General features: G+C 43.3%; 1 protein-coding gene across 16 annotated transcripts in view; it reads left to right on the forward strand.

The window, feature by feature from the left end:
• BIN1 (bridging integrator 1) overlaps positions 1-15,678 on the forward strand; it is a 93,435-nt gene that overhangs the window by 62,820 nt on the left and 14,937 nt on the right. For 4 of the 16 annotated variants that reach the window (XM_027636472.1, XM_027636476.1, XM_027636485.1 and 1 more), the window contains 4 exons: positions 5,729-5,879; positions 9,921-10,049; positions 12,910-13,017; positions 15,015-15,038. In XM_027636472.1, the coding sequence (XP_027492273.1) occupies positions 5,729-5,879; positions 9,921-10,049; positions 12,910-13,017; positions 15,015-15,038 (412 nt within the window). Of the gene's footprint in view, positions 1-987; positions 1,039-5,728; positions 5,880-9,920; positions 10,050-12,909; positions 13,018-15,014; positions 15,039-15,678 lie in introns of all 16 variants that reach the window. The other 12 variants (XM_027636471.1, XM_027636475.1, XM_027636473.1 and 9 more) reach the window with 7 other exon arrangements.

Here is a 15,678-nt window from a genome sequence, read left to right on the forward strand (position 1 = left end):
CAGTGGGGCAGGGTATTGTAGGAGGATGTAGCAAAGGTTTGCCGAGGTAGTAAATATGTTTTGCAGTGACCAGGAAATGCTGTGAGGCACTTCTGTCTCTGCTGCACATCTGGCCTCCCATTGTGGCACAAGGCTGGAGTGAAAGTGTGTGGGAGGAAATAGCTTATTGTGGTCTGCAGTAGGAGCAGATGCTTCCCTAACCCTTTTCTACTGGGAAAAGGATTGGAGATTGATACAATGGCAGGAAATGAATGAGGAGGTGTGAGAAGAGAGGCAATTATCTGTATATATCATTATGACATTTGTGTGAGGCCTTACAGAAATACTACTGTGGTTGATGAATCTGATGCTGGCACTGTAGCACAGTAGCACAGAGCAGCTGGTGTATTTCTGGGAACCTCAGGCACGGGTTTGGGATTTGCTTCTGAAAAAGTTTGAACATTCAGGGCTCAGATGCCTAGAAGAGCTAGGAGATCAGTAGCGTTATCCTAGTATGATTGGACAAACTGGAAAAAGGCATGGTAGGAAAGCTGATGATTCAGTTCCATGTACAAGACTGTGCAGATCACATAAGTAAAGGAGAATGGGGAGCTTGTTTCTTTTGCAGCAATATTCACAGTGGAAAGTGAGCAGGTGTGAAAAAAAAGACTTTTACAGGACTCTGGTGGTCTATACAGTTTCCTTTTTCTTTTCCATATGCACCATGGCCCCATGTTCCAAAGTGCAGGGAAAATTCTAGTTTGCTTACATGTATATAGATCTTTCACAGGCATAAAAACCCTTCTCCCACTTTCTCCAAACCAGGCCATAGCTTTCTAGGAATGAAGGGAAGTGTGTGTTTGTGTGTGTGAGAGAGAGAGAGAGAGGAGATCCTGTTTATCTTAATTACAACGAGTTTTGTGGCACCACATAAATGGGTGCATGGAAGCTTCCTGGTTTAACTATGCCATCCTGTAACTGAAGTGATTTGCGTGCCATCCTCAACAGAAAGAAAACTAAACTGTTCGCCAGGCTGAGGAAAAAGATGAGCAGGTACCGGTATGGAGAGCAGCATTTCAATACGTGTTTGATTTAGTTCCTAAAACTGGAGAGGCTGTTGCTGGACTCTTAACAGCCTGGCACGTGTTAACCCTGTGGTGGGAGAGGGATTCTTTGCATGATATGATGTGTTCATGGCCTGCTGGGTCCTGCTGAGATCTCTGTGTCTGGATAATCCCATTAACTGCTTGTGTGCCTGATTTGAATCCTTGCTTCTTTTCCTATCTAAGAAGGCAGTGTGAAAACTCAGGCATTGTCTGTCCAGTTGGTTTTATGTGATGGAAAGTGCAGTGCTGTGTTTTCCATGGGATATATGATCAATTTTAGGTTTTTAACACTTCTAGCTTTAACTGTTGGGTTTACCCATTTGAACAAGTCTGAAATGCTGTATTCTCATTTCCTGCCTGGCCAGGGAGGACCAATAAACAGGTCTTTCACACTCAGAAGTCCTGTCCTATCTACCTGTTGCAGTTGGAAGGATGATGAGGTGGGAGAAGGACACTTCTAGCTTTGCTCCTTACTTGCTCTGTTCTTGAGGATCCTCACTGTCTGGCTCTATCCATTTAAAATTTTGTGCAGAGCGGAAGGAAAAGGAAGTCTGTTGTCTTGTATAAAGACTAGTGCCTGCGTCTTGCCTTTCAAGACAGTGATGGCATTCATTAGCTGGATTGCTACAATGCCTAGAGTTACCATAGGTTGAGGACTGACAAAAACATGCTCTGGAGCAAAGTGGGAATTGCTGCATAATTCCTCTGATTTTCATTTATTTTTATTCATTGTGTTGGTGCTCCCTCCGTGGGGCTCCTCTAGGAAGAAAAAAAATGGAATTATCAAGATGGTATCCTGCAAGCAATAAAAGCAAGTGCTGGTGGATTGGTATCCTTGCTTTACAGATTCTGGCTTCCTGCTGCTTAGGGCAAGTCATACCCTTCTCTTTGTCTCTGCCATGCATCCTTTGTGAAGTGAGAGGTTGGAGAGTGGAGAATGGTAATTGAACAGGGAAACTGATTCTTGATACTTACATCTCAAATAAAAAGTAGTGAAGCAATGTCTTGTGTTGTTACTATTCTGAGGTTTTCTACTGTAGGAAAAGGAGGATGAGGATTCACTGGAGTACTTTTCTGGATGTCTGTCTCTGGCCTTGGTTGGACTGGTGTTGTACCTGTACCAGGCAGGAAGTCTAATATTTCCAGTCACTGAGAACGGATGGATGCTACAGCAGGAGAGCTAATAAATCTCACCTCGATGAGCTCTAGCCACAATGTCCTCCTGCTCTGCCTTGATAAAATCCAACTGGCCCAGCAGTTAAGGTGCCTGACCTGGGCTGTGCTGGGGATTTCTGCTTTTAGAGCAGCTGCTGGAGTCACAGAGAAATGTGCAATCCCTGGTGCAGGGAAGAAGGGCCTGGGACTTGGTCAGTCTTTTATCTGCAGAAAGAATGTACATTTGTGTCATCACAGGTTTGGGTATGTAGGTGCTCTATTTTTTTTTTTTTTTAATAATTCTTCAGTATGCTTTGATGGTAAAAAATGAATTACTTTTGGCTTAAAGGACCTGTGTGAGCCTTAGCTGAGATGCCAACCTTTTTTTCTTTTTAATCTGAGAACTTGGCAGGAGGTAACTGGTCTGTTTTTGTCATATTGGAAAGTAGATTTCATCCTCTAATGTATGCTTGTTACAAGTGCATGGGAATCCCATCTGCAGATGTTACCCTGCTCTTCCAGAACAAATGAAGCAGCCCCATGAAGGGTCTGGGAGCTAAGCAGCACTAAAACAGGCTGGGGGATTTTTACTTTCCTTTCAGCTGGAATAACTGCATTGACCCTGTTCCTGGCTCTCTATTTGCAGAAGAAAGTTGACACCCCCTTCCCTTCCTCACCTGATATTCCTGGATTTGGCATCACTTTCCAGTTGCTCATGGGAAGGAAAAAGACAGAGCAATGACCTTGTAATTTTGACTTGCTTTTACTGTGTTACTTGTGTTTGGTCAGTGGGTACAGTCCCCACACTCTTGCTTTTTCCTGTGTTTCCTGGAGCAAGCAGTTAGTTGGAGACAGGACTTTGCTCTGTGTGGGCTGTTTGTGCTCCCTGAGGACATGTGAAGGACAGGATCCTGGTGACTGTCTCTCTTGATGCTGGTTGCACTGGCTAAATTCATGCAACAAGTGCAGGAATGAAGGTGCCGCTCCAGGGGCTGAAAAAGGCTCAGCCAAAATTAGCCCTGGCATTTTCCTAGTGGCATTGGCCAGCACATCAAACAAGCTGTAAATAGTAGTGACTTAACGAAGTCTTTAGTGTGAGGCCCTCACAGCCCAGTTTCTTCCCCTCATCCTACAAGGGCTGACTCACATGGGAGCCTTTTACCAATATATCTCCAAATTAAGTAATTGCCAGCACCAGAAATAAGACACTACAAAGCTGTTTCATGGCCTTTAGAAAATAAGCCTAAACTTCTTTCTCACTGGGAGAAATGGCCTTTTTAAATCCCTAGAAGGAAAAGCTTACCCTTGTCTTGGTAGGCCAGCTGATAGCCAGCAGTCCCAGTATTCCCAGTGTAGTCTGGGCATTTGAGAAGTCTTGGCAGTCTAGGTGTAGATCACTCTGTCCTCCATCTTCTCCAAAGTGCTTTCAGCTCTGGGGAAGGTAACGTGATTCTCCCCTGTGCCCACCCCCCAGTATCAGAGGACGTTTTCTGTCATTTCCTGCTGTTTCCTGGTTGCTCCCATTTAGATCAGGACTTCCTTACCTTCACCCTCCAACCGGTACTATTTTGAATCTGTAGCACAACCTTGTAAATTTTGCAGAATCTGTCACACAACCCACTGTATTGAAATGATTTCTGGGAACCTTCAAGGAAGGACACTGTAGGCATTTCCAGTCAGACTGAAGAGCTGCAAGGGTTGGCGTACATGTTCTTTAGTCTCTCGTCTTCTCTTTTTCCTTTTCATTTCCCTCTTTTTCCCTTGGTGTGTGTGCCCCTGGTTGAGAGCTGCTGGCAGAGAACGTCAATGGGTTTGTTGCATCATGTTGGTGTGCTGCTGGCATCAGTGTCATCAGAAGTGTCCGACCTGCATGTGGACCTGAGAACAAGTGCTTTGTGGGGAAATGTACGTGTGGGATGTGGATCTGGGGAGAAAGGGGGGGAAATGGGTGAGGGCGAAGTGAATGGGGAGCTTGAAAGCTGGAATGCTGACCAGGGTGGATGCTTGCTTGGAAGGGGAGGTTTGTTGAAATGCCTTGCTATCCCTTCTTCCTTTTGCTATCCCCCACTTGTAAACAAATGTTTAGGAATGAGGCCATCATGCATGTTAGCCAATGACCACCATAACTTAGGCGTCCAAGTGTGAGTGGATGAAGCACGTGTCTGAAGCTCTGGACCCTCTTGGGACAGAGCAAAGAAATAAATGACTTGATGTCCCTTCAGAATCCGGTCTGCATTGCTCCTGTTCTGGCCCTATGCCAGGATTTATTGTATCAAGTTGTAGGAAAGGATATGTTTTTTTCAGCCTCTCCCAAGGCCTTCAGCTTCACAGAAGTATGACTTTATAAGTGGAGGCAAATATCATATCCTGCAGATGAGGTTGCACAGCCTTTTTGCAATATGCTGTGATATTCTGTTTTCAGCTGTGTATAGTTTTGCCAAACTGTAACCACTTCTGCTGAAATATCCCACACCAGTGTGCGTACTTCTGTATGACTTGAGATATATTGATTAGTTGATTTTGTGGGAGCTGAATTTCAGCCAAGATGATTCAGCTGTTCCTGAGAATTTTGTTGTTACCTTCATCCTTGTTGAAATTCTCTGGTAACCAACATTTTACCAAATTTTCATGATTCTGTACTTTAAAGCACTGACTTGACACTCAGCCAAGGCACCCCTGTAGGGAATGCCTCTTGTAATTCCTTTGAAAAAACTGCCCAAATCTGTCCAAGCTATGAACCAACAAATGCCATTGGTGTAGCTTCTTGGAGCTTAATTCCCTGAAGAATCCCTCTGTGTGTCAGAGACAGTCCTGGAATAAAGACCAACTGGTGAGACTTTTCATAATAGTGAAATATCTATTACCAGCTGGAACCTCACCGTTTCTTTGCTGTCTGGAATGATCTGTGAAACCTCTGTCTAGTTTGCCTCTCTTCTGGCTTAGCCAGTTTGTACTACATAGAAGTAAATGTTACTATGGTTACAGCCTTATTCAGGTATTATGAATCTATTAGTCATAACACTTGCAAGTGTCAGTAGACCACCACACAGAAAAATTCTAATCTGTAGAACTTAAATGAAAAGCAAAGAACTCCTTTCCTCATCTGCTTCTCCAGTGTTAAAGACTATGACTTAATATCAGGCACGTAGGTTAGAATCTAGCAAAATCAGTATGCCTGGTTGTTTTGGTTTTAGTTTTGTTGTGTGTGAGGCAAGTATATCTGTTCTGTAGCAATTTAGTGAGTAGCTAAAGTGAGTGCTGCAAAGTAATGCTGCTGCAGTGTGTTGGAGTGCAAGTGACTCAGCAAAGATGCTTCTCAGAAGCTTGTTGAGGCTTCAAATATCTTCATCATGTGTTTGGACAGTGAAGCAAAGAGATAATGGAGGCCACTGATCTGGTCTGGTTAGCAGAACTTCTCCTAGGCCTGGCTCAGACTTCTCTCTCTTTCTCTCTCCCTGTCTCTCCCTTTCTCTCTCCACTTCCTTCAGTGACAGCACCCCAGCGAAAGCAAATAAAAGCCCCTCACCTCCACCAGATGGATCTCCCATCACCAGCCCTGAGACCAAGACTGTCAACCATGAGCTGGAACCATCCACTTTGGAAGCGCCTGGGGCAAGCATCCCAAAGTCACCATCTCAGGTAGTGTCCCCATGACATTGACAATGTCTCCACAGTATGACCGCTGATGGCACAAGCTCTGTGAGTCAAAGACATCCAGCAGTTGCTTTTTTGGACCTCATCCTGCTACTGAGAACACAGAATGTGACATGATGGTTGTTCCTGAGAAAGTTCCTGAGAATTCGAGTTGCTTCTGGGTCATCTCTATATCATATAGGGAAGAACTGAGTATCTCTGAATGGCTTTACAGGGTGAAGGCCAGTAATGTTTTGCTGTCTGATATGATGGCCAAGAAGATCCAGGGAGGATGGAGTTTGTAGCTAGGCGAGGAAGTTTGTTCTTTACATTTGAATTAACCTGTGGAATTCAATGGTCCAATTTCTTCTCAAGAACTGCTGTAGATGAAGAAGGTTAAAATAAAAAATTTTATTATTAATAAGGAGAACATCTGTACTTTGGATGTTTTACTTTACTACCAAGATAACATATTATGCTAAAAATAAAGGGGTTATATTCTTATGCTATGAAGAAATTATGTGAATTCCAGGAAGAAGACTGTCAATTATATGGAGTCTGATGCCTTCTATGTGGCCTTTGTTAGGTCTTTCCATACACAGGAGATAGCCAGCAGCATGTTCAAAATAGTAGACGTAGCTACTCAGCATATCATATGATATGTTTGACTTTGGGATTTAAGGAAAATAAAACATTTACTTCCTCTTTCTGTCCCTCTGTTGCTGAGTGGGAGAAAAGCTTAGTAGGGAAAAGTAGTAACTAGACCAAATTTATGTCTAGTCCCAATCTTTGTATCTCAGTAAGTGGGACACTAGGGAATAGTCTTCCAGGAAGAATTAAAGCTGAGAGAGGTTCTGGCCAAACTGGTATGGGAAAACCTATTGCCTCTGAAAAGAGACAGGTGCAACCCATAACTTCTTTGTTGTTGCCATATGTAGCAGCATTATTCCAAATCCAGGCCTGTGGGGTAGGCTGTCTCCTGTTTCTGGAGAGCCTCTCAGAATATTTTTCTCTCTACTGCATTTTTGACTTTTATTATTATGCAGGGACGGGAAGGGGATGTTTTTGCATTGGCAAAAGGTTCCAGCCCTGTGAGATATGTGGCTGCCTGGCCGTGTCTTTTCAGGACTTCTCCAGGGTCTCTGCACAGCCTAGAGTGGCTTCACCATGACCAAGGCTAGGACCTTGGAGTAGGCTGTGTGTATGGGGGAGAGAAGATAGTATCTCCACAATTATCTTTCTGTTGTGGGTTTGGTTTTGATTTTTTTCCCCCCAGAGATTTACAGAACTTGGCTAAAATTTTAAACAAGAAATTGTACAGATTTATTAAGCTGTTCACAGCAGACTTCGCTCACCCTGTCTGTGGACTTGTCTTAATGAGTTTGGCTTCTTCCCTTTCCTTTAAATAGCACAGATAACCTTTGTTTTTGCCAGCCTGCAAGTGCTTTCTTATTCACTTGCTGCCTGCCTGCCTGCCCACAGGAATGGGTCTAGAAGCACCCCTTGCCAAGCAAGCAGAATATTCCAGTGCAGCCCTGCAACCTTGGATGGGCCTCAGGATGAGACTGAAATGGTATTTGCAGCTAATGCTGCCACCATCTGGCAGCTCGTTCCCAGTCTATATTTAATTCATCCCCCCAGGCATCACTACAGTGAAGAGCAAGAGCTCCACTCCATAATCATACTACCTGATAAGAGATGGAGCTGGCTCCAGAGGGAGGGAAGACAAGGGCAGGAGTTTCACACTCAGAGCCAAGCCTGGTGTCTGTATGGATAAAGTCTAGAAAGTGTGTGTCAGCTTGTCAGCCAGCTGGGAAACACAAGTGTCTGCTCAACTTTAATACTGAAGTCTTCACAGGTCTTATTACTTTTGACCTCTGGGTAAGTGATTTGTTCAACAGTCCTCCAAGGGAGGCTGGGGGGCCTCACCCTCTGTGGGAGGATGGACCAAAATGCAAAAAGCAAGTACAGTTCTCTGGCCTCTTCATATCTGAAATGCTAAAGCAAACCATAAGCAAAGGCTGTGGAAAGAAAGATGACAAAACAGGAGTGACCAAATAAATGCTATCTAAATTTTGAACTATTCCCTATACCAGAAAAAAACACCAAACCTCTTTTACTGTCCTTTAATTCTTGAGAACAGTTTATTTCTGTCTTTTGGAAGAAATGAATGCTGTCAGCTCTCTGTGTAGTGATTTGATGATGACACAGGACTTCAGGGAGTCCGTGAAACTTCAAAGGTCAGACTTCTGCTCTCAGTTACACCACTGAAATACTGTAATGAGACTTTTGAAATCAGTGCAACTATGTTGAATTTCGACAGGTAAAGCTCTGGGGGATCCAAATCAGCAGAAAAATTTTAGAGGATTTGCTTTATTCTAGGCAACAAAGTTTTTAGTGAGTGATTAATTTATAGGTATAACCCAACACCAGTATGTAGTCATCTTGTCTTTGAAATGTGATTTTAAACTGCTATTGGAGGTAATGCTGGATAGTGTTGAAGTGGTCGTCTCCAAAACACTAATGCATTGGAAGGAAGGAGACTAACTGTATTAGAGAAATAAATAGCAGAAAAGTTGTGATATTTTTGACTTTAGAGTTAGTAATTGGAGCCTTTCATTTCTGCAGAGGGTGGCTAGGTTCTGAGAATAGCTTTTCCCTGAAATTTCTGATCTCATCTTGCAAGAAGAGGGTTTTCAGGAAGGGGTTGTTCTCAGGGAGTATGGACACACCACCTTCAGCAAACAGTGAAAAGTTGAAAGGACACATTATTTTCATTATTTCCCCTAGTTAGCTATACAGAGGAAAATTGTGTGTTTTCACACACACTCACTCTCTCTAAAGTAGGTTAACCCTGTAGAAGACCAGGCACATCCTTAGAAATCTAAATAAATCCTTGTAGAGCTCAGTTATAAGTTGGAAGAATGTGAACATAGGACTAGGAGCCATGGATTTCTGTGTTTCAACTCTGGGCTTGACACTGATAGACTGGATAGACATTGTCAGGTCTCTGAGTCTTGCTGCCTTGAGATCCTAGGTATGATGAGAAGACCAAGTAGCTGTAAAACTATTGTAAATGGAAAGCTAATGCTAAGCATTGCTTTGGTGCTGGGAACTTGTATGGCTGCTTTATTTCAACACAGTAGAAGCTCCTCAAAGTCTGATTTGACCTAGAAATGATCATTAAGCTTTGAGCACAGGAAAAGGTGAAAAGGATGTGGATGGGTTGATCTAGGGAGGGTCTGTCACAGCTTCCACAGGGTTGTGAATGCAGTGTCAGGCGGAGTCTTTAGCATGATGGTGGCTATTGGGTATTAGAGTTACCAGGTCAGATGGTTTTAGCCTTCCTTGGGATCTCCATTTGGAAAACATGACTTCATTAGTGTCAGTGCTCACTGGTGAAACTGAGAGCAGAGTTGGGTTCACAGCAGTTGTGGCTTCTTGGAAGTTTGAGTTGTTGTTGTCTAAAGCTAAGATGCCATCAAGAGCTCCTTCAGACCTTTCTTACAGCACACTGATAACCAGTGCACCAGGGAGCCAGTACTGGTCAGATCAGTCTGTCCTCATGGTCACCTGCCCATAGTAGGACAAATTGAGCCTGTTCTCTCGTTCCCTTAGGTATGGTAAGTACAGAAAAGGGAGGCAGCGCTGGCCTGTTCTGTTGGATCATGTTCTCAGTAATTGATCTGTTCTCTTCCCAGTGGTTCTTTTGAAGGTTGCACATGCTTTAATTATGTATGCATGTCCTGTCAATGCATATTAATTGTGTTACGCTTCTCCTCTGCAGAGGGAAACTTGCCCACGGCTGAAGTGTAACTAATGATGCCAAACCTTCTCTGGAGGCGTGTGGTTGTTTATTTTGTTTTGTTTCAATACAGCCCTTCAACCCCTACTCCCTCCCTCTTTAGATGGAGTTGATTGGACCCTGCTCTAAGCCAGTGATTGTGGTTTCCCTCACCTTCAGTTTTTGTGACTAACCTGGTTCCTGTCTTTGGTTTTTTTGGGTGTCGCCGTCTGTGCTGTGGCCGTGTGCTCACTTGCATGCAGTTGAGGAAAGGGCCTCCGGTGCCTCCGCCTCCAAAAGTCACCCCCTCCAAGGAGATCAAGCAGGAGAACATCATCAGTCTGTTTGATGACAATTTTGTCCCTGAGATAAGTGTGACAACCCCTTCGCAGGTTAGCTGCTATGCCCTGCCTAATTTTTGTCTGCCTCTGAACTTTTCCTTTCAACCTTTCTTCTCTTTGGAGGTGTTAAGTCATGAAACCTGGTCAGGTAAAGGAGGAAAGGAAGCTCAGCATTGGACCTTGGAAGGCAGTGGGTTAGATAGGAGGCTACCTTAAAGGGGAGGGTGGCTAGAAGGAAGCCTTGAGTAACACACTGTCCTTTGAGAGCTTTCATTCATAGAAGAAACAGGAGAAATGCAGCTGGTCAGGATGCCAGAAAGTAATCACTGCATTTGTTCAGCAGCAATGCATGTGGATTACAGCTGTCTTCATATCCAATGATATGCTCTCTCCAGACTCACTGATCCCAAGTATGGATGAAGCATGTTTTTTCTGCTCATGTGTGGCCCTAACTGCTGACCCAGGTATCTCTACCAGTTTTGGGAGAAGGCAGTTTTGTACTCTCTATGCCTTTACACGTGGGTTTTGTGGCTTAAAGCCCACCTCTGCCTAGGAAAGACCAACAGGAATTGCATGAAGTTCTCTTTGCAAAGAATAGAGGCCTGCAGTTAGATGGGCCTGTTGTTAAGTTAGGACTACTTACACAGTCTGTCAGTATTTCTTGTCAGGTGGAACCTGAAAAGAAGCCCTGAAAAAGGAAAAACATTTCCAAATTATATATTTTCCTCTTCATTTTCCCTTTTATTTACATCACTGCCAGAGAGGATGCCCAGGTAGGGAGTTCTGTGTTGGATCTAGGCGAATGGCAGTCCTTATGTATATAAGAGCCTGACCAGATTTCTGGCTGTATCATGGAATACCTGCATATACTTTATGTATTTATATATATATGTATACATGTGTATATATTTTTCTCCCTAAATGCTTGTTAAAGCACAAATAATGTCTCTATTAGTGCTCATCTGTGACTCAGCCCCTAACTTTTCTTTGCATCATGCTGCTCCATTGCCTCTGGTTTGCCAACTTCCACCCATCTGCTGAGGAGCAGAGATGAAGTGGGGAGGGAACGAAGTCCATGTCAGATTTTGCATTGCAGAGCAGAGAGATGATTTGACATCAGTGTTGGAAGGCGGGGACCATAGGCAGCTGAGCAACACTATCATTTTCTGTGCTTCCTTCTCCTTTATTTTAGTGGACAGCTCTGTCTGCTCCATGGTTTGTATCATGTATTTCCATGTGAATGCCAGCCCCTTAGTCAGACTTGCTCTTCTGGACCTGATCAGTGCTCTGACCCAGGATGGCATTTACTGTGACTTTCAATTAGATGGTAGTTCCGAGGGAGGACTCTGATTGCCAAAACAATCTTCACTGAAGTACCCAACAGTTCCTACAACTCAGTGTGTTGCCCAGGGCTGTTCCTGTCAGATGTCTTAGTTCCAATAAGAGATGTCTTAGTTTCAATAAGCTGTCTTGCGGAAGATCTGGATAAAGGCAAAGGGTGCTAGCCCTTGCATTTAAATCTTGAATGGCAGGTAAGGCTATTCCATGACTGCAGCCTTTGGTGTATCACTACCAAATGAAACTAAAGATTGGGTTTGGAACTGCTCTGATGGGTAGCTTGGGTGTGCTGGAAGAGCATAGTAGATTGCCAGTTGGTTTTTGCATACTGGTCAGGGTTTATTATTGGGAGATGAGATAGCTTGATTCCTTGTCCTCATCCTTGTGGATGCCAAAGACACATTCATAAGGGAGAGAAACATCTCTAAGAGAACTGGAGTAAGAGAAACTAGAGGAGGTGAAAATTATGGTGGTGTTGGTAGTATTCAGGGAACTTCTCTTAAATAGTGTGTCTTGCTACTTTCCAGAAGTTTTTCCATTGTGGGGCTATGATATAACTGTGTGGAGACCAACCTACCACATTTGTTGAAAAGGTCACTGAAACAGTAAGGCCAGTCTCCTGGGATATCAGAGGAAATGGGCAAATCTTCCTGACTTCCCAGAAAGAGCAACTTCCTCTGAAGCAGAGTAGAAAGGAGTGTCTTGTAGTGGTTAGATTAAATCTAAAACACGAAAGTGATAGTCAAGTTTTGAATACTAATGACTCGTGTCCTCTGTTGTGACTGTTTTATTAATGGCAATCAGCAAATGTGCCATCACTGTCCTTAGGTAGAGCATTAATCACTCAAAAGGAGTTATGCTGCTGAAATTGTGGAGTAGCAAAGCTTCTAAAATTTATGTTTTTTTAGAAGACTTGTGTGTGTATATTTCTGGGTTGCCCAGAAATGGAAACCATTGAAAATGGCATTTTGAATTTGGAAGGGATTCAAATCTCTTACTAGGGTGAGCTGCCGTATTTTGTATTTCTGTCTCAGAAGGCAGAAGGAAATTAGGAGCTTTGGTAGTTAGCTCTGATATCTCCCAGACTTGCCTTCCAGCAGTCTGAGTGGTTTTGTCCCTGGATTTTTGTTCCTGAGATAGATTGTATAGATGGCAGCTCTTTTGTATGTATTTGAGGGAGTCAGTCTTGGTTTGTCAGTACAAAGGCAGTTGGATGAGCTGTGAGGAATAGATATAAATAGAAGAACAGCCTTTCTGACTTGGCAGTAGCAGTGATCCTTTTGACCACAGCAGGATAGGTGCTTACACTGCATCACCATCTCACCTTTGACCAGGTGAGATGATGAATGAGTCCTGTGGAAAAGGCTCAGATTTGGTTTACAGTGGCACCCTGTACTACCTGCTTGTGTTTGTAGGATGCAGACAGTCAGGAGTCACATCAGGTGTTTACACTGCCACCATGTCTTCTGTGCTTGCAGCTTTAGCTCTGGGATATCACATGCCCTCCCTGTGCTGTGCACGCACGTGTGTGTGTCTAATGCTCGTACTGCTTTTCTTCCTCACTGCTGCCAAGTTTGATGCCCCTGGGCCCTTCCAGGAGGGAGCCAGCCTGTTGGATCTGGATTTTGATCCCATTAAACCAGATGCCACTGTGGGGAAGACCCCCACACCCGCCTCCCAGGTTGGTTCATATCACCATTCCTTCTCCCTTTGTAACTGACTTGTTGCCATGTGTGTTGTGACTTGCAGTCACCTGAATGATAATGTGGACCCGAGCTGTTGGTGGCTGGGTGTTACATGTGGGAGCCCAGACCTGGGCACTAGAAGTGGGCACCTTGGTCTTCTCTACTGGATGTGCAAGTCCAGTGAGAATCAGATGGTTACTAGCCTGGCCACAGTCTGGCACTAGGTGTTTGTGGGATGCTTGTGCTTTGCTCTTACAATCTACTTATTGGCACCTCATTCAACTTAATGTATGTCCCTCCTTAGTTTAGCATCCTCTGTCTGCTATGTGGATTTAAACTGTAACTCCATGGATGAGAATTCAGCCTGAGTTCTGTGTTCCTGTTATAAATTGCTCTCTAAGGGATTTTTAATAGACACTTTGATAATCTACAGTGACTTAAGGTGAATAAAGCTGTAGATGGGATATTCAAGTGATGTGAAGCCCTTTTTTTTTCTGTGTGTAACATAGCCTGTGTTCTTAGTTAAGAAGTAGCTTCCTCCTTGGCCACAGTGCTGCGCAGTGTGGCATCAAAAAGCCCTAATTCTGGTCTGATCTGTGACTGGTCCTGTCCACCATCGGATGCAGGTGGACTGCACTTCATTTTATGTCTAAATGGCTGGAGGCTTTGAAGTGCATCCTGAATTTGGTTGTTGTCCTCACTGAGACTTTACATTTATTATGTATGGACTGCTTGTTTTTTGTGGATGCCATTAAAACTTGTAATAAACATAATTGGGATGTTTACCGTATTTCTCATGTCAAGTAGGTCTGTATGGCACAGACTTTTGTAGGAATAAGAACCTCTCTTATTAAAGAGATCGAACATTAGGCATTTGATTCTCCTGAATTAAAATACTGTATCTGCAAGATAGTAGTTATCATCATAACTTGTTATATGCCAATATGGCAAGCTACCCCCTTTTGGAACTTTACGTGGGCAGATGGGCATTTTGTGTCTACTTGCCTTACAGAACTTGCTTTACAGAACAAGCTGCAAGATAAATTTACAGGATAAGCTTTTTTTTAGATTTATTTACTAGAATTTATTTTCTGAATCACCAGTTATAGCTTGGATAATTGGTTATACTGACATAGGATATGAGTATAAATTAGACTTAAAATGGAATTATTTGTTACCCTTTCAGCAAGCAACAAATTTACACTAAATTAGTTTTCCAAAACTGCTCAGCAATGGAATATTTGGTGTTCTAATGTAATTATTATTAGCTTCATAAGTCAGTAAAAGAAAGAGTCTGAAACTGATAATTTCTAATGGTAACCAAAGTATAAAACCAAGTGAAAACCACCTAGTTATCAAAGCAGTCAGATTTCTTTCCTATAGGGTGAGCAGTATGGCAAAGAGGTTAAGATATTGCACTACTGATCCAAAGACACCATAGAATGTTAAGGGATTGGAAGGGACCTTAAAGGTCATCTAGTGCCAATGCCACGTGCCATGGGCAGAGACACTTTGCACTTGACCAGGTTGCTCAAGGCCTTATCCAGCCTGGCCTTGAAAGCTGCCAGGGTTGGGGCACCAGTTGATGTCTTGTTCTGAAATCATGCCAACTCTGTTGGAGTAGATATATGGGGAAACATTTAACCCTAATGGACCACAAACTCGTGAGTTTGGTTTGGGTTTTTTGTTTGTTTGGTTGGGTTTTTTTTCTGACTATGTGATCTGCCACTGATAACTGAATGTGGCTTGACTGTCTCCCTTCATAGCAGAGGTAGAAAAAACTCTTACTCAAGTGCCTTGGTGCTTAGATTTGAATGTGCAGTGGGGAGGGGTGTATAAATTCAGGTAGTAACAAATATTTCAAAACATGCAGAGATAAGTGCTGTTGAATGTGTATGTCTGCTTCAGTCTGATCAGCGTCTGTAATGTTTGTACTCACTGAAATAATCACGTATAAACATGTTTTATTTTTGTTGCTCTTTGACATGCTTAGTCTTTACCTTGGGATTTATGGGAGGTAAGAAATTCATATGGCTTTCATCTCTCATCATGTACTGTTCACATGTCAATGCCATCTCTGTTTGCATACCTGTCTCCTTTCCCTCACCACTCTTCCTTTCTGCACACCCAGAATCAAAGTTGCTATATGTGCTGCTGAATGCACTTATGCACCATCTGTGAAGTCCCAGGGGCAACCATGGGACATGTTTGAAAGTCAAGTCTGGCACTCTAAAACTTATGGCTCTACCCGTGCACAAACCCATTCCTTTTTCTTGCTAACTCACTCATCTTTCTCTTGGAATAATGCTGTGACTTTCACCTCATACTTAATACCACTACGGCATCATGCTCACTCTCTACAACGCAGTATTTCCTAAATTCTGTACATCCTGTTGGTTTTGTGTGCAATGTATAAATATGTCAGCTGCCTCTCATCATTACTACCTGTACCACTGGGTATGTACACATCTGGAACTATCTGTGGTGTTTCCTGTTCATCGACCGTCATTGTCAGAAAGGCTGATGTGAATTAGTTCCCTCTGTGTCTACACTGAAAGTTAGGTGCAGGCCCAAGACTCACCTGGCATCTGCTTCAACCTCAGTTTGAAGCTCGCTGACAAGGGAGACCCTACACATGCTCTGCATCTGAACCAAAA

The sequence above is a fragment of the Corapipo altera genome, unplaced genomic scaffold, assembly GCF_003945725.1.
Source record: "Corapipo altera isolate COAL_440 unplaced genomic scaffold, ASM394572v1 45, whole genome shotgun sequence".
In the NCBI taxonomy this organism is placed as follows: Eukaryota; Metazoa; Chordata; class Aves; order Passeriformes; family Pipridae; genus Corapipo; species Corapipo altera.